This window comes from Malurus melanocephalus, unplaced genomic scaffold (genome assembly GCF_030028575.1).
Source record: "Malurus melanocephalus ecotype Western Australia unplaced genomic scaffold, MMel_1.1 scaffold_142, whole genome shotgun sequence".
Classification (NCBI taxonomy): Eukaryota; Metazoa; Chordata; class Aves; order Passeriformes; family Maluridae; genus Malurus; species Malurus melanocephalus.
Genome location: NW_026623374.1, coordinates 275,429 through 300,122, shown reverse-complemented (window position 1 = coordinate 300,122; position 24,694 = coordinate 275,429). Strand labels below are relative to the sequence as shown.

General features: G+C 38.2%; 1 protein-coding gene across 2 annotated transcripts in view; it reads right to left on the bottom strand.

Annotated features, from left to right (window-relative positions):
• Positions 1-24,694, bottom strand: part of CCNY (cyclin Y) — a 119,340-nt gene that overhangs the window by 15,886 nt on the left and 78,760 nt on the right. For both annotated transcript variants that reach the window (XM_057371145.1, XM_057371146.1), the window contains 4 exons: positions 14,064-14,164; positions 10,976-11,011; positions 7,150-7,207; positions 6,929-7,048 (listed from right to left, as the gene is read on the bottom strand). In XM_057371145.1, coding sequence (XP_057227128.1) covers positions 6,929-7,048; positions 7,150-7,207; positions 10,976-11,011; positions 14,064-14,164 — 315 coding nt within the window. The remainder of the gene's footprint in view (positions 1-6,928; positions 7,049-7,149; positions 7,208-10,975; positions 11,012-14,063; positions 14,165-24,694) is intronic.

The following is a 24,694-nucleotide window of genomic DNA, read 5'->3' as shown; positions in this document are numbered from 1 at the left end:
TCCTTTACAGAACTAGAACTGAAGAGCTTTTAGTAACTAGAGGTTAAAATGTAAATTTCCTCCACCAACTTTTTAACAGCTGTATCCATGCTCAAGAGTGGAACAAAAGCTTGCAACAAAATCGAAGGTGTTACACCATTACTAGTTTTATCAATTTGTTTCATCCTTTGCAGTGTCTTAACACAAGCTTTTGTGGCAAAACTTTTCAGTACTTTTCCAACAAACATTCAAACTCTGAATTCCCAAAATCCTCAGATTTATTCTGCCCTAATTCAACAACTAGCTCTGATTAACCACTTTAATACCTTCCAAGAGCCATCACATTTATCATTGCCCACTTAGTTTTACGACTGTAAGCATAGAAACTTTTTACAGAATGATAACAAGACTACTTATACAAAGTTACTGATGTGACACGAGCAAAAACTCTCAGTGTTTCAGTCGACCAACATATCCTTCAGAATTTTTCCCAGCTTGCAAAGAGCAAATACAACTCTGTTACTAACAACACTACAATATGCAAAACCCCTTTGTACCATAATTCAAGTCCTAGCTGAAATGAAAATGCAATTCTGACTGGGAAAATGCCAATGGACATTGGTTTGACAATATATTTTTATTTACAAACTCAGTACTTCAGAGCCTGGTACCTTCACTAATAGTCTACGGCATTTGGGAATGAAMCACATGATTTTACACGACTGTCAGTCTCAGAAGCTTTGAACAAGAGTTGCACCTCATTGGAGACATTTTAGTAACTGAGCACACATCAGAAGATGCACTGCATAGAGTTAAGATTTCAGAAGAGCAGTAYTGGATTATTATTATCCATCTCTTCCCACAGACTCACACCAAGATATCACAATAACTGACCTTTACACTTTGAGTATCAGCAATTTATTATTTAATCATAAGTGAAACTAATTTGGTRATTTGCCTCTGTTAAGAATTCATTTATCTGAATGAAAGAGAATTTATTTCTGCTAATTAAATAAAATTAGCACTCCATGGGTACAGATAATCCCAAATTGGCTGGAAGTTCGATGACCTCTGGAGAAGTTCATTAGCTTAGATGTAGCACCACAGGAATGTAGTTAAACGGCTTCCAAAGGCATTTCAGGTCCAGCAGAAGTACACAACTGATTTGTTTCAACACATATCTTCAGCTCCTAAATCTGCCCAACCTGAAACAATTCCATGCTGACCTAGTTTGGATGCCTGTGATTCCCAGGACCTGAACTTGCAGTGGAGTGCTGCAGAATAGCATTAGGCCATCCATTGTAACCAATAGTCCTCAGGGGCTTTTTTTTTTTTATCCAAACACAGAACTGTAACATGGCACAAACCMTCAGGATCAGCAACAGCATCCAAGRTCCARCAGGGCTGCTCCAGCAGGGCCACTGCTGAGCTTGAGTGAATCCCCAGGGTGATTACTTGCACATGGGTGAACCCATCCTGGTCTTCCCAAGTGTTTAACAGTAACTAACCACAGTATCCAGTGTTGTCCCAGTTATCTAAGATGTCAGGCTCCCCATGATCCTGSATAGCAGAGTGTTGGTTACACAACATCCCAATCAACAGAACATAAATCGTTTGAAGAAACTGAAAACTAAAGATAGCATTGAAGAGTTCTGTTTTAATTAGTGTGAAACAGCATCTCATGTTTCCCATCTCAGAGGATATAACACTGGACTTAGGACATTATAAAATACATTAAAGTAGAAAGGAAAATTAAAATACTGGAGAAGGCTTTTTTCTCCTTTTTCTCCTCTTCAGGGGGTTATACACCAAATAGGAAAATGTCAAATAATTTAATTTCAATGTTTCATAATCACAAAACCCACTCAAATTTTATTAAAAATTACGGGGTTCTCATAGAAGTTTTCTGTTTTCTTTTTGTTCTTCATTTTTTGTTACTTCTTTTTATTACTTCATTTTGAAGCTGCTCAACATTAACTTCCAGTACTCCAYTGATACCTCTTATCACACTGGAGTAGCATTCTACGCACTTAAAATACAATAGTTTGGGGGGTTTTTTTAGGTTAAAAACAATGGAGAAGGGTTTCTGCAGAGGTTATGAAATTTCCATCCTCAGAGACACTCAGAACTCAACTGATCAGGTCCTGATCAGCCTGATTGTGCTTTGAGAAAGCCCAAACCAGACATGACCCCCAGAAGTCCCTTCCAACTGTAATTATTATGCAATTATATTTGGATGCAGTACTAAAATTTCCTGTGGTGCCACATGAAGAGGTCAGGAGTTGTGCATTGCCCCCAAGGAGGCTGACTAGAGTCTCAGCACACTCAAGCAATGGGCAATCACTGAAAATTGGCTCTGACATTACTAGAATAATTCTGAATTTTGARGCAGCTGCAAGAGCAAAGCATTATCTTCTCCCATGTGCTTTTTATATGGTGTTATGTCAAATTCCATCTCTATTTTACCTATAAAACTCTAGTGGCTTTAATTGTTTCTCACTTGATTTACATTGACAGAAAGGAGACAATAGCTTTGCTATTTTAATTACTATAATTGAAAATCTACAGATTAACCTGTATTTGCAAAGCCCTCRTTCCATCCCTCACCAGGTAACCCACATTATAAGTTGCAGGAGCACAGAGTAATTAACCAAAATATTTCCACCCCAACACATTATGGAGAAATTCAGAGTCATCTCTCTTTAATGAGAAAACCTGGGAGTGTCACAATGCCTTGAAATTAAAATGATATCTTTATAGAACAGATTAAAATTGGTAGCGGGTCTCATACAGGCAAATCACGGCTCTAATCCAATCACTAAAMTGCCATATGCTCTGTTCTAAGCAGTCAGCCAGTTCCCTACCACGACTCTCCAGAAATAACCATGGTTTGCAATTGCCCAGCTGGGCATTTAAAATATTCCACAAAGGTCTGGTGCCACCCATCTGGTGGAAAAGGACATCACATCATTGTGGTCCTTGCAAATTCATTCCATTTTTATTTCTGAGTCCAAATGGTGAAAAGAAGTACCAAAAGCAGTCACAGAGCTATGAAAAAAAGGTGAACAGCTGTAAAGTAATAACATTATAGATATTTTTAGAAAGCACTAATGGAACAGAGAGAAAAGTCACACATCTCCAGGTTTGCCCCCTAATTTCCTCATTTTAAGGCAAATACTTATAATACATGTAAAATGCACTCAAGCTCTTAGGCAACATTGACTTTTCCAGTCTAAAACTGGGATCAGCATTTGTTCTTTGCCCACACAGGAGCCCAAGAGGCATCAGCAAACAGACACCCTCTTCTCTTGCGATTTAAAAAGAATTCCCTCTCAATCCCCACCTTGAATGTTCTCTTTTCATTAATTCTCTATGGACTCTGGACACCTTTGTTTGTGCTCTCCCTTCCTTTTAAACAAATCAGATTTTTTATACATCAACTGAAATGTACTTTTTAAATTACGTATTTTATCAGCAGTCAAAAGTAAAAATATCTTCGTGAAAGAAAACCAATAAAAAACTTTCTCTGTTCCTCCAAACACACAGAAAATAAAACAAAATTCTCCTCAAATGCAATAATTTTCACAACACAGCTCAGCAGTATTCTCTCTTTACCTAGCTGCTGAAAATGTGACCAAAGAATACAGTAAGAATTCGGAAACATCTGGCTGGATTAATTAAATCCCTATTTTTCATAAGGAGAATTTATTCTTACATACTTCAATTTTCAAATTCCCCAATATCAAATCCCCTCAGTCACAGCATGAATTTTGTAATGTATTTCAAAAGCATGCTCCTCTGAATTTCTCAGAATAATTCAGCTCATGTACTGTATGTATTTACATATCACTGTATCTGATCAGTCTACAGCCCACAGACCCAGTCTATTTGCAAATGCAAAATGTGTCCTCTCTGAAAATATTATGGACACAGAAGTATATTAAAAGAGCCTTAAATTTGGCCTATCTGCAAAAAACTCAGAAAATCGCGCCAAGGTGAAGCAGAAAACTTGGGCCATTCTGCTCTTCAGGTCTAGTTTATAGGATTGTTTTCACACAAGGTATAAATATTTAATTCTCCTGACATGCAAACACTGTATTGTTTTCCTGCTGGTATGGGTAACACTCCTGTTCACATTTTTATTTGCCACCCAATTAGTAGATTAACACAAGCACARCTTCCCACCTCTGCACTGGAGGAGATGGTGAAGAGCAGACAGGCATTTCTCARTTTTAGCAAAGGTGGGAATACTCTGGTCAAGAGAGACTTTTCTCAGTAAGTCAAGCCATAAAATATAGTTCAGCTGTTCATTGGGATTAGAACCACTATTTGCAAGCTTTAAATTGGCAAAACAATCCTTAAAACTAATTTTATCCTTATGATGTTATTTTATAAATAAATAATGTGAATTAGTATTTAATTGTTTCAACCTGAGATTTTAATTTTCCACCTATCAGTATRGGAAATCTCTTGGCAGCTCTGGAGGCTATGTGAAAATTAAATTTTTTGTTTAATTATAAATTGGTTTTGCTTTAATAGTGGAGGCTTTAATTGAAATATTTTAATTAAGTGCTTGAAGCCACACAATGCTGGCTTTTTGCTGCACACTAGCTTATCTCAGAGTCTGGAGTTTCACATTTAGTCAGCTCCTGTGCTAAACACAGACTGCTGTGGAACTAATTGTCACTGCTGCTTTCACCTGGTTAATGCATGTACCAAGACAAACAGTGAGTGTATTCAACCACAYACTGCCGTGTTAATAATGTGGGCAGCAAAAAGGGGGGTTTAGAACTGTTTAAAAATAATTAGACTGAGTGAAAGAAAGATAAAGCTGTAGCATCTTGTTCAAAATGTCTCTGATCCCCACACTTCCTGCCTTCTGGCAACCCTCCCAGGAGGAACAAGTGGCAGACAGGGCTATCAGATTGCTCTGTGACGGACAGCCAGACTATGGCAAAACATAAGCTCCAGCAGGGAATGCTGATCTCTTCTTCTCCAGACAGGATATCAAAACTGAAAGCACTTGCAAGGTCCATAAATAGCAGTATCAACATTATTAAGACTTCAGGAGTGTGGGAAGGGGGAAAGGGTCGATTGCTTTTTCACAGATTAGTTTCCACATATGGATACTTCAAAAACAACACAATCTGTGTCTGGGGCCCATCCTGCTGACACAAACAAAGAAATGAGATCTAGAAGTACAGAGGAAACTGAGAACAGCAGCAGAATTTCATACTTGTACCACACTATGTATAAACTCTGAAGGTTTCTGGAAAGAGGGGTCAGGCAGGTGCAATTCTCCTGACAACACAGGCAAGAACAGCAGAATGGTAAATAAACACTGATCACCTGCACCAAATCTGCCCATGAACATCTGCATGGCTGTTCTGAGAACAAGGCTATAATAYATTTGCTTTGGAGAGCAAAGTTATAATACATGATTCTGTTTTCCACTGTAAAAAAAMCCCAAGTTTTCAAGCACTAACAACTATGGAAACTGCCTCTGCAATATAGCAAATTAAACAAAAACATTTATACTTCATTGGAGAACACACCAAAAGAGTTACTTGCAAGAAAAGCACACAAGAATCAGAAGAGGCAAGGAAGYATTTATATAGGACTTGCAGGAAAGAACTTTCCATGCATTGGAGTAATAGAAAGGTAATGCTATTRAAAAACTAAAATAAGCCCCCCTCTTTTCTACTAAGCAACACCYTCACTGATCAAAAACATAAGATTGAATAACAGATAACTACAACGAGGTATTTGACAATGGATTAATTAAATTACAAGAAGAACATACTGATTCACACAACATAACTTGCCTCCAGCAGAAAACACTTAGGAAGAAAGGAAGGAGGACAAGCACTTACTACAATTACATAAAAGAGGCAAAATGTCATTTAAGGAAACAAGCAATGGCTGGGTCAAGCAACTAGGTAGAGCAATACTACAAAATGTAAGGGTGGAGCACTGTAGAGTGTTTCTTGCCCTATTTCTCTCATATTCCTCTTCTTTACTGGCTAGTACAATTCATTCTGACTGGCTGAAGGAGAAAATTCTGACAAAGAATCTTGGAAGCCAAGGGAAATAGATTTAACAGAGGAAATGAGTAGGCCTGGGCTTCAAAATCCACCTTCTCCAATTTCCCCTTCTTCCATCCAAAATGCATAACTAAGCTGTTATGAAACCACATGTTGTAGTGGCAAAAAACTGTTTTGTTATTTTAAAATCTCTGAGTGCAGGACATGGTCAAAATTGTGCGTGAAAGCTGAAGAGACTTGTCAGAATTGGCAGGATATAAATTTCAAGAAAATTAAGAAATTCCCAGCTGGTGGAGATCACTTTAGCTCTTCTAATCCACATTGCTATGCTGATCCACACCAGCTGAAAATTTGAACCTCCTTTTGTGTTGTGCTATTTTTAAGTAGCTAAACTTCAGACTCGAGTACAATTGTTCAATCACATGACAAGTATAGTGGAAGCAGAAGAGAGCCAACATGTCCCAGTCACTCACTGAATCCTTCATGTGCCTGTCAATTCTTATTAGTGCTATCAAATTACCTACAGCTGTTCCCAAGTCTTTGCTTGAGAGAGATACACAGCAAACCCCCCAAAAGTTGAAGTCTTTCTGCTTTCAACATTCCCTCATGTTCAGACCACCTATGTCATTTACATTTTCTCAGTCACCTTGGTGGCCTGTAACACGATCACTCTCTGAGGGTAGGACCCCAGGTTTTGTGTCACATGTTACCCAATCTCTCCTTCCATCACTYACTCTACCCACGAAACTGAACTGTGGCATCTCTTCCCATCAAGAAATTTCYTCAGTCTCCATGGTGAGAAAAAATTCCCTGGCAGCACATAGATCTATTAAATCATACAAACCCAACTTTTGAGAACAAAACTGGGTCTGTCAGATGGCTGATGTCATCCCTAAAACACTCACCAGGGTGACAATGGCACATTCAGCAGTCAGTTGAGCAGCACTGAACAACGTCCGGACAAAGCGGTAAATCTGTTTCTGCTCCGGGTCATGTTTGTCATAGTCTGGTGGCACTTCGGATTTCTAAGGAAGAAATACTTCCAAATAGGTGACTGAAACAAAACGAAGCAGACAGAAAAGAAAGACAGTTCACGTGAAAGGGAAGGAGAGGCAGATGAACTTACCGAAAGGGGATGAAGGTTTTCATCAAAAATATCTAAGAGCATTCTTCCGTCTGTGTCCCTAAAAAGTATTAAAACCAAAGTACTGTCATTATCTGAACACAACAGCACACAACCCTCATAGACACAAGTGCAACATTAAAACACCAACACTCCCCATGTTCTGGGGTGATTAGAAACACTGATGAAATGTGATTTTCAAATAGAAATTGGACCTATTCTGCCATAACGTTCTTGTGTAATATGAAATTCATATTACAAAGCATGCTAAAACATTCAGCTTTCAATGCCCAAAATACAAAAGTTTTGTGTTCTTTACTGTGAGGCTTAAGAACTACTACTACAAACTTGTGATAAAATCAGCCCAGCTTACTTTCTTTTTTTTAACTTCAACATGCCCACCCCTGCAATCTCTTAACTCCTCTTCCTCCTTTATTGTAAATGCTTACTAATGTGCAATGCTATTTTTACACTAATCTTTTTGTTAAAACATACATACTTCACTTTTAATTTATTTCGAAAACCTTATCATACTAATGATTTCTGAAAGCCGAAGGAAGCACATTAAAAAAAATCAGACAAAATAATACTCCTGTTCATTGGTTTTATTTGATATTTCTCTCTCTCTAATCCCTGTAGCTCAATATCAGCATGCAAGCTGATGCAACTTCACAAGCCTAACATCCAAGATGCAATATAAGATTTCTGCTGTGTGTAACTTTGGCAAGAACACTAACAAACACAAAAGCAAGTGGGATAACTGTATCAGTTAAAASAGGCACTTTCTGGACAGATGCATCCATGTGACCTACTTATTACAATCCCATCTTTATTTTTAGCATCCCTGGTACTCTGATCATACAGTTCCTAAGAAAAAAAAAACACTGAATATGTTTTCTATCTTTACTCAGCAGCACGTGTCTCTGTGCCACAAGTTTACAGTGGATTCATATCTGCAAAATGTATTTATTAGGAGCTAACATTTAAACCTCAAAATCTGCAGATGCCATTTTTTTCTGCTAAAATGGAGGCTAACACTGGAAATAAACACTTTCTTCTTATATAAAAAAAAAAGGAGTACCTAAATTAAAACAAACAAACAAAACTGGACTGGAATAATTACTAGAAAATTCCTGTAACAACGCTTTTAGGCCATACTCTTTTACCCTACAGGAAAAAAGCCAGTATCTTAATGTAGAAGAATGGAATGATTGGTGTGCTACAGTAAACTATGGCACCTCACAATGCAAACAGAAAAAGAAATCATTTCCTATTTTATTTCTTCAGGTTGTAGCTGCTATATGCTATGAAGGCGCATCTGATTGCCCTCAAAATCTATTGAAAACAAAACCAAAAAAACTGGAGATGTTTTTGTCTTCACTACAGTTCACATTGTATTGTTTAAAAAATGGAGAATCTACTGCTCACCAGGAAGTCTTTATGATTAGTTTGCTGGAGTTTATTTTATTTTGTTTATGTCTTTAGCAAATTTTCCAATGCTTATGTACTCCTTCAAAAACAAGATGGGTGTACTTTTTTATCACTTGTTGAATAGCTAAGCACAACAAAACATGCAGAAAACTGATCAGTATAACCATGATAAGAGACACTAGGAAGTGGAGGAATGATAACTAGAAATGTGAGAACCATATGAAGAAACATTACATTTCATGTAYAACCTCAAAAAATGAGATTGGTGAGAGTTTGAAATATTAGAAAGTAATTTGTTTTAAGTCTCCTATTCAGGAGAATAGGACAAACTAAATACTGTCTAAAAATAATTCTTCTCTGGCTTGATTCATTTTCTGCCAAAATGAACGTTTAGTCTAAGAGTTACAGTGGTTTCATACTCCCCATCCCCCATAATGAACCAAAATCTCCCACATATGTCAACAACTTCCTTTTCGCCTATAATAGCAGGAAACAGAACATATGTTTTGGTCTTGCTGTTTCAGCAGCAAGCACAACTGATTGCTGTTATCACATTGTCCCTCCATTCCCAAATCAGAGGCAATCSAAGACCCAACAGTCGTTTCACATCCCTCATTTCAGAGTTGCTAATTGACACAYGTGAGCCTGGCTCCAGCATCACTGCTGGGTCCATCTGTCCCAAGTGCAGGCACAGCACSTCCCCACCCCAGGCACATTCCAGGGAAAGCAAGCAGTTTTCTGAATACATCACCTCTCCATCCCAAAAGTGAAAGGACAGATAGCAACTTTCCCAAGGAGGTAACATTCAGAATGCATTTGTTTTAAAGATGCTGACACAGGACTCTTTATTTTATAAAGGTTCAGTCTCTCTGCCTACCAGTYGTAGGTAAAAATTGCACCAAGCTCTGCAAGCCCACAAATGGGCATCATTTACTGCAGACAGGAATCAGCTCCATGGCAATCAGCACAAAGCAAGTCTGGCGTACTGTGGCTCTGGATTGTTCCTGCTCACTTTTGAGCTCTTACTGAGGTTTCTCATCCTTTGTAATCCCCAATGTGCCCCATTCTCTCATGCTTTTTACTCAACTGGCATGGTACTTAACAGAGCATTTAATAATTTATTTCCACAAAACTCTGGAGTCTGATTATCTTTGAAATCTCTATCATTTAGTCAAGCATAGCAAAAATTGACTAGTTAACCAAACTAATCCAGGGAGCATGGAGAAAAGGGGCGAAAGGGAACCACAGATGGATAAACAAGTAATCCAAGCATGACCATTCATGCCTTATTTCCTGGTAAATGAGATTAAAAATTTGAAGGAAGATTTCACTCCAACTTTTGCTATATCTATCGCCACGTTTCAGTCCAAGGCCTGCTGATGTCTTGGAGAGTCTTCTAAGAGCTTTCAGTGAGAATCAAGCCCTAAGCCTTTCTGCCCTTRTGCACATTTAAAGGTTTCTCTTGCCATGTCAGCCTTCTTTCAAGAAGTGGGATGGGTTCCAGTGACCTGAACCATGGTCCTGAATGACGTACCAGCTGAACTTTAAATKCATGAGTAATTCCTTTTGTTCTAGTTGGACTTCTTATAGACCAGAAGAAAAGCGTCTAAGTGGCTTGGTAAATCAAGATCTAAGCCAAGTTCTCTGAAAAGGCCAATTGAAAAAACATGGCTACAAAGTCATTTAAACTATTTATACAATCTCTCCTTGGAAATGTCAGGAAATATTATTTTAGGATACTGTGACGTATCACGAGGACAGGGGTATTTAAGATACAAAAGCACAATTCAACATGAAGAAAGTTCATTTTTGTGCCAAGTTACTTTTTAGAGAACCTTTTTTCTATTCAATTTCAATCAACTTGACTGAGCAGAGATCTAAAACATACTACACCAGAAGAGATAAGCCAGGACCTGCTCTGTTTCTGAGGCATCTTGAATTACATCTGTTCACAATGTCACGCTCACTGTATAATTCATGGGTTTTATTTCAAAATCCATTAACTAAATGATCAGTGGTATGCGCAGTTAACKTTACAAAGGTGCAGCTAAAATATAAAACAGAAAAACACTATTCAGATTTTTCTATATGTAATTGCAACATATGCAACAATGCAGAAGTGCCCAGTGCATAGGAAATCAAACACTGAATCATCAGAGCTTCTCAATGCTGAGCTGTATTTTCAGATTTTCATAGTACTTAATCCTCTAATTTTAATGTTTCTATGTAAAATAATATATTTAAGGAATGTGTTATGTTTCTTACTGCTTGCACGGGAATTAAGAAAACTAGTATCAAAAACATTTTGGAAGAAATAAAGTATGGATTTTTAGAGTTTGGGCAGTTCATTTGTTTCAATAAAAGGTATTTTCAGTACGAGATTCCATTATTCACATACCTGTTTTTGATGTGGTAATATATTGCAAGAGCTACACTGTAAAGAAAAACACAGAGTTAATACCTCAGGACTGTCACTGTATTTTCTGTCATATTACACTTAAATTTAAAACCTAGCACAAAGCATGACAAACAGTATATGCTCAACAGCCTATTTTCTTAGGTTCACTCAGTTACCAGGAAAAGTGCTGTAAACAGACAATTTTATAATATTTGTTTTGCACACTCCAAACTACATCCTTTTTCCTAGTAATTAAGGACTTTACAATAATCTTCATATTTCACATATCAAGTTGCACATACTTTCTATTTAACGCCCTACTCCACTACACTCAATGCTGAAACTCCTGCTGGCTTCCAAGGTTGAAAGCAAAGCATCACAAGCAACAGASATTTTCTCTCAGTGTTTGCTAATGCTGCCATGCTAACATGAAATGTTTCAAACACCACTGGTTTATGATTGTTATATTTAAATCCATTAGCTTATGTCTGTCTTTATGTAGCTGCTCAAACAGCAGACTCAAATACCACGCTCCTACAGTTGTCTGGCATCAAGTTACTTATTTTAACTCAGGAAAGAYGACTCCCTGAATAACTTACTGCATTATGCATTCTCCCTACTCTCAACCACACACCAATTCACCCCTGTTTATATTCTGCACACAGACAAGAAGTGTCCTTATATTCACAGAAAGTTAAGATTTGGATTACCTACACTACTAACTGATCTCATTCACATTTGAGATGGAAGGAAATTGAAGTGTGGATTTTTATGATTATCCTAAAGTTTCCAACTCACAACTCATGCTTTACTCACAATACAACTTTACTGAAGGATGAAGCCAAGCCAGCATTCTCCCTACTTATTGCAGCAGCATAAAACCAGTCTAAGCTGAAGGGGAAAGAGGATGGAGGAGAGAATTCACTGATTCTCTTTGTAAACAATTTGTCTTGTCAGTGATTCACTGTAAGACACTTATGTCTTATACTGATGTAAAATTCCTATCTTTCTTTTCCCTAGAAGACCTCTTAAGAGTCAATTGGTTGCTCTCTAATTTAATTCCAGAATTTTTACACAAAAACTGAGATACTGAGTGTTAGGAAAACAATATGTTTGAGATAAAACATTAGTAGAATTCTAAATTGTTTCAGGTTTGGTTGGTTTGGGTTTTTTTTTTTGAACAGTCATATAGTGGAAAACATTTTTSTCAGCTGAAAGTAAATATAATTTACTAAATTTGTATGGGCTTTTACCTGGCTGCTTTAGAAGTTCTTAGATCATAAATGCTTTTTAAATTTGACTTTTTTCTAGAGATCCATATTTAATGAATCAAGAGATACTGTGTATCATGGACATTTAAAGGCCACAGTCATTACTGAACACAAGAAAAACCCACATTTATGAATGAATTTGATTTGATTGAAAGCTATTCACAAAATGAATTAGTCCTAAAATTTAATTTTAAATYATGCCCCTAGGAACACACTTGCAGCTCCAGTTTACTTTATGAAAGCAGATGCAAGAACCTATGTGTATAGCTCTGCTTGGTGCCCATATGGTTGCCTTTGTAACAAAATGTCAAAGCAAGTTTAGAAAATATTTACTATTTAGAAAGCTTCATCAGAATCTGGAAGTCTCTCAGAGCTGAAATAGAGTGACTCATTCAAGTTTCATGACACCTTTCATCTGCTGGTTCAGCTGGCACTAAGTGTGCAGAAACGATGCTTAAGGAGCTTTCCATCACCCCATCCCAGCCACCCCCACTGCTGCAGATGCTCCAGTGGATCCAGTAATATTTTAAACACACCAGTGMATAACATGACCCAGAAGAGATAAATGAGCTGAGCAAAATGCCTCCCTCTTAGATTTAACTGTGTGCAATAGCCATTTTCCTGCAGAGACTGCAAGGTGTGGGGCAAGAAATGAAGTTGCATTACAAAAGCAATAATCCTACAGTCTCCTCACCTTTCAAACTGTTAAATATGCAGCCAGACAGAAGAGCCAAAAGCCTTGTGTGCCATARTCCAGTTTCTCACCCTCTGCTGTCCCTTTTCAAGCCCTCTGACCSCTTGCAGCTTTCAACCATTCCCAGGCTGGCAGCCTGGACTCAGCCMTGAGTGAGTCCCACCTGAYAGTGCCAGMTCTTCCMRCTCTTCTATTCCCCACAACTCTGTYCCCCACCAGGCATTCAAGCCTCTCCCCAACACACCACCCTTCTTTCCACCACCAGCTCATCCTTCCATGTCCTCCTYCACAAGGCTGCTGCTGGACACTGTGACCCTCCTGAAAATGCTTCTTGGCTGCTGCAGCTGAACCCATCTCTTCTTCACACGAGCAGCAGCAGTTTAGATGCAAAAATGGACCCAAAACCTACCCAAAAGGCTGCACTTACTCAGCCCACAAAGGATTTTAGAGCAGAAGAGTATGAGATTCAAGGAGGGAAAAACCCCAAACACCTTAGAAATTAAAAATATTTTCAAATGTTATTAAGAACTATTTTAAAATTACAAGTTACAAAAGCCTGAAGAAAAGCAAGACCATATCCCAGGAAGAAATAGCTGCTGAGGAATCATAGTATCAGTTTAACTACAAAACCTTTCTYCTCTCCCCTCTTTTACCTTTAACAGAATAACTAAGGACTGTGTTAGTGACCAACATTACAAACTCCTKTGGATGTGCTAACCTGAATAGATTTGTCTCTCATGCAGAGAGACCTCTGCAGCAGAGACACTGTCTTAATGAATTTTTGCATTTGTTTACACCAAGGTAATCAGGCTACAGACAACGCAAGAGAGGCTATCAGCAACCATGAATAAAGAGCATAAAATGCTCGCGCATTTGGTCTCTTTTCATTTTCCCCTTACTGTACAAAATGTAAAGAACAATATGAACATCAGTTTCATGTCTCTCCAAAAGTAAAAATGCACCAACAAAACTTAAAATGCCCATCTGAGACATCACCCAGTGATTCTGGAGCATGACTGATTAAATAAATTTACTACTTCAAAAACTAAAACCTTTAAAGCTTATTATATTGTATTACACATATTGTAAGCTGCAGCAAAAATAAATAAATTGTAAAACCCACCATTTGATGGTATACTTGAGGTTTGGTTGACTGACTGTGCTGTCATCCAGGAAAATAGTGGAGCAGGAACTGTACTTCCTTCTCAACTGYCCAGGAGGATGCTATGAAAAACACGCAAAAAAACAATGGCAATTATGTAATACCAAAGTATTTTTTTGGGGGGGGAGATGTAAGAAATTAAAAAAGACAAATTTCTGTCTCTCACAATGATGCACACAGTAATGTGATCACATTTTGAACCAGTTCAGAAAATTCAGAAATAATTAACAGCGCAAAAGTCACAACAATCTGTGCCTGACACTTGTTATTTCTTTCAAGTCCAAAACTCCCCTCCATCCCTCCTTCCCCAAAACCATGACAAAAAWTTTTTGCAGGCTTACTCAAAGACACACATACACTTGGAAAGCAAGGATGAACAAGACCTACATTTGTGCCCTCATTCCAAAAGAGTAAATGGAAGAGTGAAAAAGAAATCGTGTTAGCAATGAAGATTGGTTTAGCAACAGATATAAAACCATGCTTGCAGAATAAGAAAATTTAAACCCTCAAAAAAGTTCCTAACAGAATGAAGTAGGGGAAAGAAGCCTTGACAGTAGAAATACCAAATTAATAAGGAGAATTCAGAAAAAATAATTAATCAAAAATAGATTGTTATCAGAAAGGAAGAAAACTGATCAAAGGACAGAAGTATATAAGCAAATAAAAAAATAAACATCTCTTAACAGAAAAGGTTTTCAATATATTTCAATCCTTTTTCTGCACTACCATAGAAAACCATTGGAAAACTCAGACAAAAAACTGGCATTTGACAAYACTACTTATTTCTGAACATTTTTTGCTGAGAGGGCTTCTCCTTCAGCTRTTTAGAGAAGCCAACACTCCACCAGCCTAAAGAACAGTTTCATCACATCAGCTAATAACTATCATGGTCGTTAATCCTCTTTGATTTTATCTTTGCTTATTCCATYTACACTAGAAAATAACTTGACCAAGAATCTGTGTCAGGAAAGTCAAAACCAGTCAAACTACACAGTTTAACTCACAACAGAATAGGTTTAAAATTGAGTTGGCACATCAATATGGAAATTTTAATTGGTCTTAGAACTAATGCTGTTTCCAGTGTCTAGCTGGAGAGACCAATGTCAATGCCATCAGTGGAATTTATAAGAATTTACCAGCTCAAAGCCACCTTGTATCCAGGATACAGTCCTGTGACTCCTACCTCAGTAAATCTTCCCCTCCCMATTTCCAAAACAGATATTATTACAAGTGCCAGCACCCATCACCTCACTAACACTTCACTTTCCATAGGCAGCACTCATTACACAGACAGACAGACAGACTCCTCATAAAACCTACACACATCTTTCTGTATTTCGTAGCTATCAGCAAAAAAAAAACATGTGAAGTCTTCCATTAATTGAAAAAAACCCCGAAATTATCTGAAGCTGTCACAATTGGAGAAACATCATGTTCAAATTATCTGAAAGCTTACCAACAAATWCTGTCGAGGTCCTTCACTTGACCAATAAAACTGTATGCTGAACTGGTTTTCTTGGAAGTGAAAAGGTTTACCAAGAAAATTAAAAATACCCCTTTTCAAAAATCCTCCAGGACTTTGGAAAGGTACTTTGTAATACTTTGAAAGCTGACAATCCATCTACCTTCCAAGCTATTGTATGTTAAGTAAGGCAACAAAGAGAAAAAATTAGAAGCACCGTGACTATTAATGTCATAAAATTTATTGTCTAGCATTGATGCATGCAGAGAGAAGTACTAGGGGACTGGTGACTCATTGCTCATATTCTACCACAGTTTGGTTTAAATATCTGGATTAGTCTGTTGAGTACCTGCCACAGGCACGATAAAGGCAAAGCAACTAAAAACCAGAAAAAATGAGACTCTAGTGGTTGGGGGGAAAAARGGAGATGTACAGACATCTCAGTGTTGTTATTAAAAATAAACAACATATGTAAAGTTTTCTTTCTGCATAATAAGTGTCAACATGTTTTAAACATTTAGATAAAATGTAAGATAAATGTACCAGATTTATTCAAAGGAAACACAAAAGCGACAAAACAACTCAGTGGTAACACCACTATCAGATTTATATTTTCTTATGTAAACAGCACTCTAACATTTGACACGTCAGTAATTTCAGCCACACACCTTATTTCCGAAACTATCACATCACAGAACTCATCTTGGGTTTTCAGCCCACATCACACTTTGTTAGGCTTGGAACTTTTCACACTTCAGGAAAATATGTGGTGTCTCATGCCTCACTTTCTGCTCACAACAACTTGGCAGGAAGGAGCACCTCTCCCAGACAGAAGAACAGTGCCAAGTATAAACCTACACTCTCAGGTAAATATACACACACCTGTGCCACGTGAATAACTGCCCTGTCAGGAGATCAACATTCCCAGCTTCTATTCTGATGTCCAACGGCAGCCATACAATGCAGCAGATAACAGATTTTCTGTCTTTTCCAAATTGCTGGAAAACACCCTCAGTTTTGTATTTTGTCTTGACTAAAYTGGGAGACATCTGAAGTCCCACAATTCAGTCAAACAGACTTTTCTGAGCCCCCATAAAATTCTGCACAGGAACCTTCTCCATCCTTGCAAAGGRCAAAAGAGGTTACTGAGCATCAGCTCAGTATTCAGCACTGTCCTACAGACAAACTCCCTTTTGAGTCCATTTCAATGGGTTAAGTCCATGACCAAAATTATACAGGASCTTAACGCCTTTGTATTTCAAATCCATCAGAGCTGACCACAAAAACTCTCCCATTTAGACAAGTCAAAGAGAGTTTAATTAAGAAAAAAACAGAAGAGCTGAGAATTAGAGCCTTTGGAGAAATTAGCCAAACCCTCTAAWGAGCTCCTTCTAAGGTCTAATCCCACCATAAGACTGACACAGGGAAAAAGACTGACTGGTACACCTCCTTTTGTAAATCTTCATATGCAAATATGAGCATAGGATACATGTGGAGCCTTGACAAATTCTGCTTTTACAAATATTTACAAATTCAAAGCACCCTACTGATAGGAAGTGGGATTCACTTGATTTGTATTTTGAGTAGCTGTAGTACTATTTCTGTACCCAAGCTGAGATTCTCATGCCTCTCAACATCAGCAAGACTTCCAACTTCATGTCACATAAAATTCCCAAAGGGCAAACCAAGGAAAACATGGCAGGAAAAAAACTACTTGGAAAATTACATTCAGGAATTTTTTTCAATTTTTTTCCAGGAATCACTTTCAAACTGGAACCTTGAAATAAGTGACATTCCACAGAGATCCAGTCTACTCCATATAAAATACTGAGCAACAACTTTGATCACAGTATCAAGGCATTTTTTACTGAATTTGCAGCTGACATAAACTTGCAGAGGATATTTTCTAAAAAAAAAAAAAAAGGAATCTATCAATAGAGTTACCATGTATGCAACCCACCCATTCTGTTCAGCTGGAGTTTTATGTCCAGTTTTGGACACTTCAAGAAAGACTAATTTCTTTCAAAGAGTCTGGAGGACAGAGAAGCAACATCAATYAGAGATTTTAAAAACCTGATTTAGAAGGGAAAGTTGGCAGGCTGGAAAGRTTTTCTCCAGGAACAAAGCAACAATAATGGCCTTAAGTCATGTTGAAGAGAGTTCCAAGTAAGAGGGCATTGCTGCCCATGACCATTGTGGATGGGATAAGAAAGAGCAGRTTTATATCAAACTGTGGAAAACTAAGACTGGACATGGAAGTGTGAGAGGAGGTGATGGCAAAAACCCCCAAGCCATCATCTTTTTCTAATAGCAGGGATATCTTCAACAACTTGAGCAGTGATAGAATCTCYATCACTGAAAGCTGTAAAGAAGAGGTAAAACAAACATATGCCAGGAATAGCTTAGGCACAGGCTCCAGCTTCTAGACAAGAAACCAGACTGAACAACTCTCAATATGAATTCTGGTCAGTTTTCTATCATTTGGTGATTTCTTTTGGTGGAGAGGATTTGTAGCTCTTTATTCCAAAAGCAGTTACTAATTTTCTCATTTCAACCAAAGACATTTGCTGAGAAATGCTGACATTATAGGTGACAATGARTAAGAAATTGGTGTTTTGTGGAATTTCTTTCTTAAGGGGAAAAGATGTAGAACAGAAAACTCTGCTTGATAACTTGCTAAGTTTTTGAATGTTACAGAAAAAGCCCCAAGAGATCAAGGTTCAATGTACTTCCAATAATGCAGGTGTTTCTAGCTCTTAAGACCAGCAGTTTTTTCCCCTTGCACAGCTAGTACTAAGCAAATATCACTGCTTTATTTTTCTTCCAGTTTCATCCTGACACTTTCCAGTTTTCCAAATCCTGTGTGTTTTAAGATGTTTGAACAACAGGTTTTTATTCAGGTTTACATAAATTTTTTTTTATCGGAAATCTAATGGCTTAGTTTGCTATCAAAATCATACAAACACAGCAAAACTGCTTCTAGGTACCTATTTTGAAGGGAATTACAATGAATTCCTAGCTTTCTCACAATGAAAATATACAAAAGAGTTAATTTCTCTCAGCAAGCAACTCCCAGAAATTAAATTTGTGGGGAAAGATGAAACGTTACTATTTCTTTTGTTAAAAYAGGCACTTCAGGGGGATTTTGTGTAGAAATGTCTAACAGCTGGTGCATCCTGCCCAAAACCCACAGCCAGAATTGACCAGAAGGGCCAGCTCTGGCCTCTTTAGCAGCACTAGTGGCTCTCTGCCCTGCTGCTCAGCAGGATTTGTTCATTTGGGCACAACACTCCCCTAATGAAGCTATACAGCTTTTTTACCAGCGCTGGCCCTCAGCCAGCCAGTTTCCAGTTTGGAAAAGGAGTTTCAGCCTTTTTCAGTATTCTTTTGCACTTGTCCATCAAAAGAGAATTTGGAGCTTCTGTTCTACACAATGATAGTAGTGTCTCTTCTTCCTGTGAACCAGGTGGGAGTTAGAGCATGATTTTAAAAGGTACTATTAAATAATATTTTCCCCCATGGAAAAACTGAGGCTTGCTAGCAGTCATTTGTACAGACATGCCCTTTAGCTTCCAGGCAGYAGAGGCTGGCCAAGATGCTAGAAGGCAAAACTGGCATGTAAAAGTGCACATGAAGCCAAATTACAACAGCAAGCAAAAATACCAGGACTGCCTCAGCCTTGGAAAAGGGAGGTGCCTATCTTGAGGATCTTCTGTTGCTTCAGGCCGTGATTTAATTCTGACAACATTTTTCACAGAAGAAACATGATTTTACAGGTCAATAAAGTGCTTCCAAAATCAAGCAAGCCATGCAACACAATTCTCTGCATAGCTCTATGAAGCTCTGCACTTATTTTCATCTTGCATAATATCAATACAGCAAAATTATCTACCTTTGGTGTAGCTATATTCACCAGAACAGAAGTAATAGGAAACTGCACCATTGTATGCTCATCTTCCTCTGCCAACAACTACAATTTTGAAAAAAAATCCAGTCCAACCACTCTTAAGTAACACCCCTTGTTCCTCATGATTCAACTTTGTCCACAGTTGATTAGCTTCACCAATGTTTGATAATGTCCAAAACCAGTCTAGCTTAGACTAGATCTGAATTTGCACATTTTTTGCTCTCAAAGCTTGTCCTTACTCATATCAATTATAGAAAATTATGTCAGCAAACCACTGAGCTCTTGAGAGGCTCAGCAACCATCAGTAAGCTCCTCTGTTTCACATGCAGGCCCTATATAACTACCGATAAAGCCCCCTGTTTTACAAACCTGAGAGATTAAATATTTCTTTGAATGCTAAAATCAGCTCAAAGGCTTATATTTACAAAGCATGTAATTGCTACTGTTGTGCAATTTCACCAGAGGGACTTCACTACATTCCCAGCAAATAAAGCATTACATAGCCCTTTTTAAAAGAACTCCCCTGCAAGTTCTCATTCTCATTTAAAAGTTAGCTTTTGTTTCTCCCCATAAAAAAGTTTATCACGTCATACAAGTGCCTTGAGGCTGACAGGAGAGGCAAAATCTTTCACCCTAGAGGACAGGAAAAGCAGCTAGGGATTAAAAGACTTTAGAAAAACACATTTCAAACAGTAATTTTAGSTAATCCATTAAAGAAAACCTGTTAATTTTAACTTACTAGATGCCTGGAAAGAATCTTAAGCTGTATCTATTAGGAATGGCATCAGTATATGGAATTTTCCAGATGGACCAGGTGGCCCATAAAGGCCCACTCTAAAAAAGCCCCCTGCTTTTTTGTGAACTTGCAATGGAGAGGAGCAAAGACCACGTTAAGCAATCTCTAGGAGAACTTCAAGAGCCCCTGAGAAGCCTCTAATCTATCTTCCAGTTTATCTTGTTCTTTTCTATGAGTAAGGAATGTAAATTAAAATTTCTTAAGCCTTTACAACAGCCAGCCTCAGGCAGKCCACTTGAAAACAACATTTCACATTTTACATTGTGCGTTGCTTTTACAGGCTAAACTGCTTTTCAGACTACATTCCATTTCTGCATGGATCTTATTTACTTGTTAATCACTACTTGAAAGTGTTTGATTATCAGTCACGTGTCCAGTCATTYGACATCAGGGAAGCAGAACAGCCTCTTTATTCAATCTGACAAGAAAATTTGGGGGTTACACAGAAGTAAGTGCCATACATCATTCCAAGCATGCAAAAAGGYTCACAAAAATTGCTCCTGCCACACCATGTACAGCAAGAAACATCCTCAGTTCTCTGCAAATCCCCAGAACTGTGTCTGGGAAGAAGTTTCCCCCGATGTGAATCACCACAGGGTCACTTACAAGGACCACRGTTGTGACACATGAGTGTTGCCCAGTAACTTTTCCCCAGGATGATGAAAAAGGAGTTCTGGTCTATACACAGATGTTAATTTTTTCTACTTGGAATGATAAAAAYGGTATCAGTCTGCTGGAATCTGAACATCCAGTTGCCAGGTAGCAGGCAGTGGAAGTCATATCCAGATCCCTAAAACAGAGAATGATGAAAGGATGCTGTTGCTACAAGCCTGGTAAAGAGCCTCCCAAATAAAAAAATACGTGAAAGTGAGACATTACTTCCTTTTATTTTCTCTCCCTTTTCCTATCTTCATTCAGAATTATTTCAATATGCAAAAGAAGTCTCTTATTTTTAAGGGGTATTACTGCTCAAAAATACAGATTCATTTTAAGGGCATTATCTCGCCTCTAAGAGAAGAAATTATTTGGGCTAACAGAGCATTTTCTCCTTATCTGAAAGGGAAAGTTTCTAGAAAAACGTGACAGAGAAAACAACCTTTTTTTCTCCCCCACCCTGCTACTTTCTTCTGCAAAAAACCAATCATGCAGTAAAAAGAACTACCTAGTGCAAGCTATAATAAAAGATTGACTCTTTCTCCACCCCCTCCTCAAAAAACATCAAACATGTCTGTCTTCCTGTTTGCTTTCCTTGTACAGGCAGAGATACTGATGCAATCTCTCTTCTCTGAGAAAGGAAACGCCCCTATCTCAGTCTGCATCTTTATCCCTCTCAGCAGCTTGACTAAGCAGATTAAAAGACATGTGCACACCAAGGCAGCATGAAAGTCATAACAAAAAAAACAGCAACTGCCAGTGAAATGGGGAAGGGAAGCTGAGTCTGTTCTAACTGCTCAGGAATTGAAACAGCCTGGAAAAAAGCAAACAGGTCAGCTACATTGTAGGTAGGGAACTTTCAGCACCATTCCCAATCTGTCAGCTGTCTCCTTAGGCTCTGTGGGAAGACTGAGAGATGACAGCTCCTCCATAGCACTCTGTCACTCCCTCTTTTCATTCTTTCCCCACCCCAAAAAAAGAACAGCTGCTGGCTTCTTCCATCACACCTACTGACAAGGTGAATCTGAAACATGGCAACTGTCAGCCCTTGACAAAGTGCAACAAATCAAAGCAGGAACCCACTATTTGTATTTGGGAATCAAAGTAAACCATTCAGCAAAATAACATATTCAACAAACAAAAGCCAGTAAGAAAGGGAAAAAACAGTGGTGTGATCATGCTGAGAAAGTGCATTTTTAAATTAATAAGAGTCAATATTAATTTATTTTCATATTTCAAAACTGCACTTGTATAAATTACTATTCTCATCTGTTACTACACAGAATTTGGCAAGTAGTTAGAAAAGAAAAAGCACAGTGTTTTCTTGACACTTCTCTTGCTTACCAGCCCCCCCATATCACTTGGAAGAAGTTAAACTCTGCCTGCAAAACAACCAGATATGTAGATACTGCATAAAAGAATAAAAATATTTTGTTGCTCATCTTGGTTATTTATCATAAAAGAAGAATAAGCATAAAACAACAACAAAAGATTACATTATGGAGAAACAACAAAAGAAAAAAGTGCTGTGTTATGGTGAAGAGTTCTTGTAAAAGAAAGACAAAATAACACTACAGAATTTATGTCCTCTGGCACGTTTCCTCCAGAGCAGATGTGGGGACTACACATCAACAGGGAAACAGATGAGTAGCAACAGCTCCTGCTAATGCACACTGAGGAAACAGTGGAAAAGAACTGATCAATCAATAGGGTATACCATAAACCCATGTAGCATACAGTACAGCATTCTTCCATAAAGAAGACCCACCATTTGTCACATACAACTGTTAAATCTAACTAATTCCTTAAATTCCTTCCAACAGGGTGGTCTAGAAAAAATCATGATGGTTCCCTGAAGTCTGAAAACCKAAACAGAGTTTCCAGTTACAAGCCMCAGCTACCCCTTCAAAAGTTATCACCAGTTTGTTCATCAGCTTTAGCTGATGGTGCTGAATGAATACTCACAGGGGTGCTGAAGAAACAATTTAAATATTACAGGACATGTTTGAAAATAGTTTATCTGTGAGTATTATCCAAAAAACKTAACTGACTTGTAAACATACCCACAATGAAAGCCATGGTAAGGACTTCAGCTTCATAAAGGTTATTTTTAGCTTTGTAATTCAAAAGAAATACTTCAGAAGTATGAAGAAGTCAGACTTAAGGAAGCAGTAAACCACTGAGGGAAGTTTRCACTACTGCAGCCTCAGCCAATACTTGGAATGGTATTTGAGGGGAGGGGGAACAAAACAGAAATTARGAAGAGGTACAGAACTTTGCACATCAACTGCATAACCTGCTACACTGAGCTCCCTGCAACACAACTCCTCAGTGATATRATCACCCTTCCCTTTCCTGAAACATGTCCAGCCTAACCTAGAAACACTTTTTACCTGGGTTTGCAATAGTGTGCATCCAGCAGCCTCTGTAACAGGCATCTTTGTAACCCCGCTGAAGAATCTACTATCAGTCTGCCTAACTTAGAACACAATTTTTGCAAAGGAAATGGTTGGTACTGAGCACATATTATTAAGTTTACAAGAATCCAGTGCACTGGCTTTCCGAGTAATTTTATAACAAGACAATTGCTATACAAACTAGCCTCACATACACTATAAACAATGGGCATGTTTCACAAGGGAATAGAAAATGAGAACCAAGGACATCCGCTAACCTAGTGAGGGTAACTTGAAGGGTKTTGTAACCTTCACAGTATCTCATGACTTCTCAGAAACTTAAGTCTTGGGAAACTGAAAATCTCAGCTTGCTTTGGAAGCCATGCAGCAGCAGTTTCAGAAATACTCAASACCAACCACTTCTATCACCAAATGAAGCAGTACTGCCCTCTCACCMCACACAGCAGTTCATTCCTTCCCTCATGGCTCCCTCCCTTTCTGCAGGTGCGRGCCCTGGAGTGAATCACAATTAGGAGCCCCATTTTGGCTTTCAGCTGAATCCACCTGCATTTGTGCCCCAATCAAGTTTATCTGGAGCTAGAAAAATGTTCACTTCAGTACAAAGAGATGAAGAGGATAGAAACCACATCTGTTTGTTTCATCCGTAGTGTCTTAAAAATCAAAAGATAGCTTATATTTCCAGAGAGAAAAGAACTTGAGAACTTCTCCCCRTCCACCTTAAAGGCAAGTAGCATTTGGTAGACAATTAATTCTTTTCCTTCTCAGTGTTACTGAGCCATGACTCCAAATATTTCAGCATAAGGCTTCACATACTTGGAACCACACTGGTTCCAGGTGCTTCAGCAGTACAAACAATGCTAACTGAAGTGAAGAGCCTAGTTCTGTACCTCGAGCAGGCTACAGGGTATTTGCTCTCAGCTTCACTGAGAATTTGATGCAAACAGAAGAGAACTGAATTGAAACATGCCCAGGGTACATAAGCATACCAAACCCCCGTCTTCATACTCAGCATGTACCACATGTCAATCCACATTTACATTGCATTAACACTGGTCAAGCACTTCAGAACAACTGYGTAAATATCAAATGCTGTAGCTCCCTGCCAATGCAAACTTGCATACAAATGCAAAGTTTCAAGAGTTTCTGTAGTAATTTAAAACATCATACCAGGGTGTGCAGCTCTTTTACCCAGATACAAGTTACCTATGTACACTGGTTGTGACCATGATACTGTCTCCAAACCAACAGATTTGTTCCACTAATTCAATAGCTAAGACTTAYAGCTCAGGATCCTGATGCAGAACAGACATGTAAAGCATCAGCACCCTCTCAGCAATGTGACAATTATGTGTGATA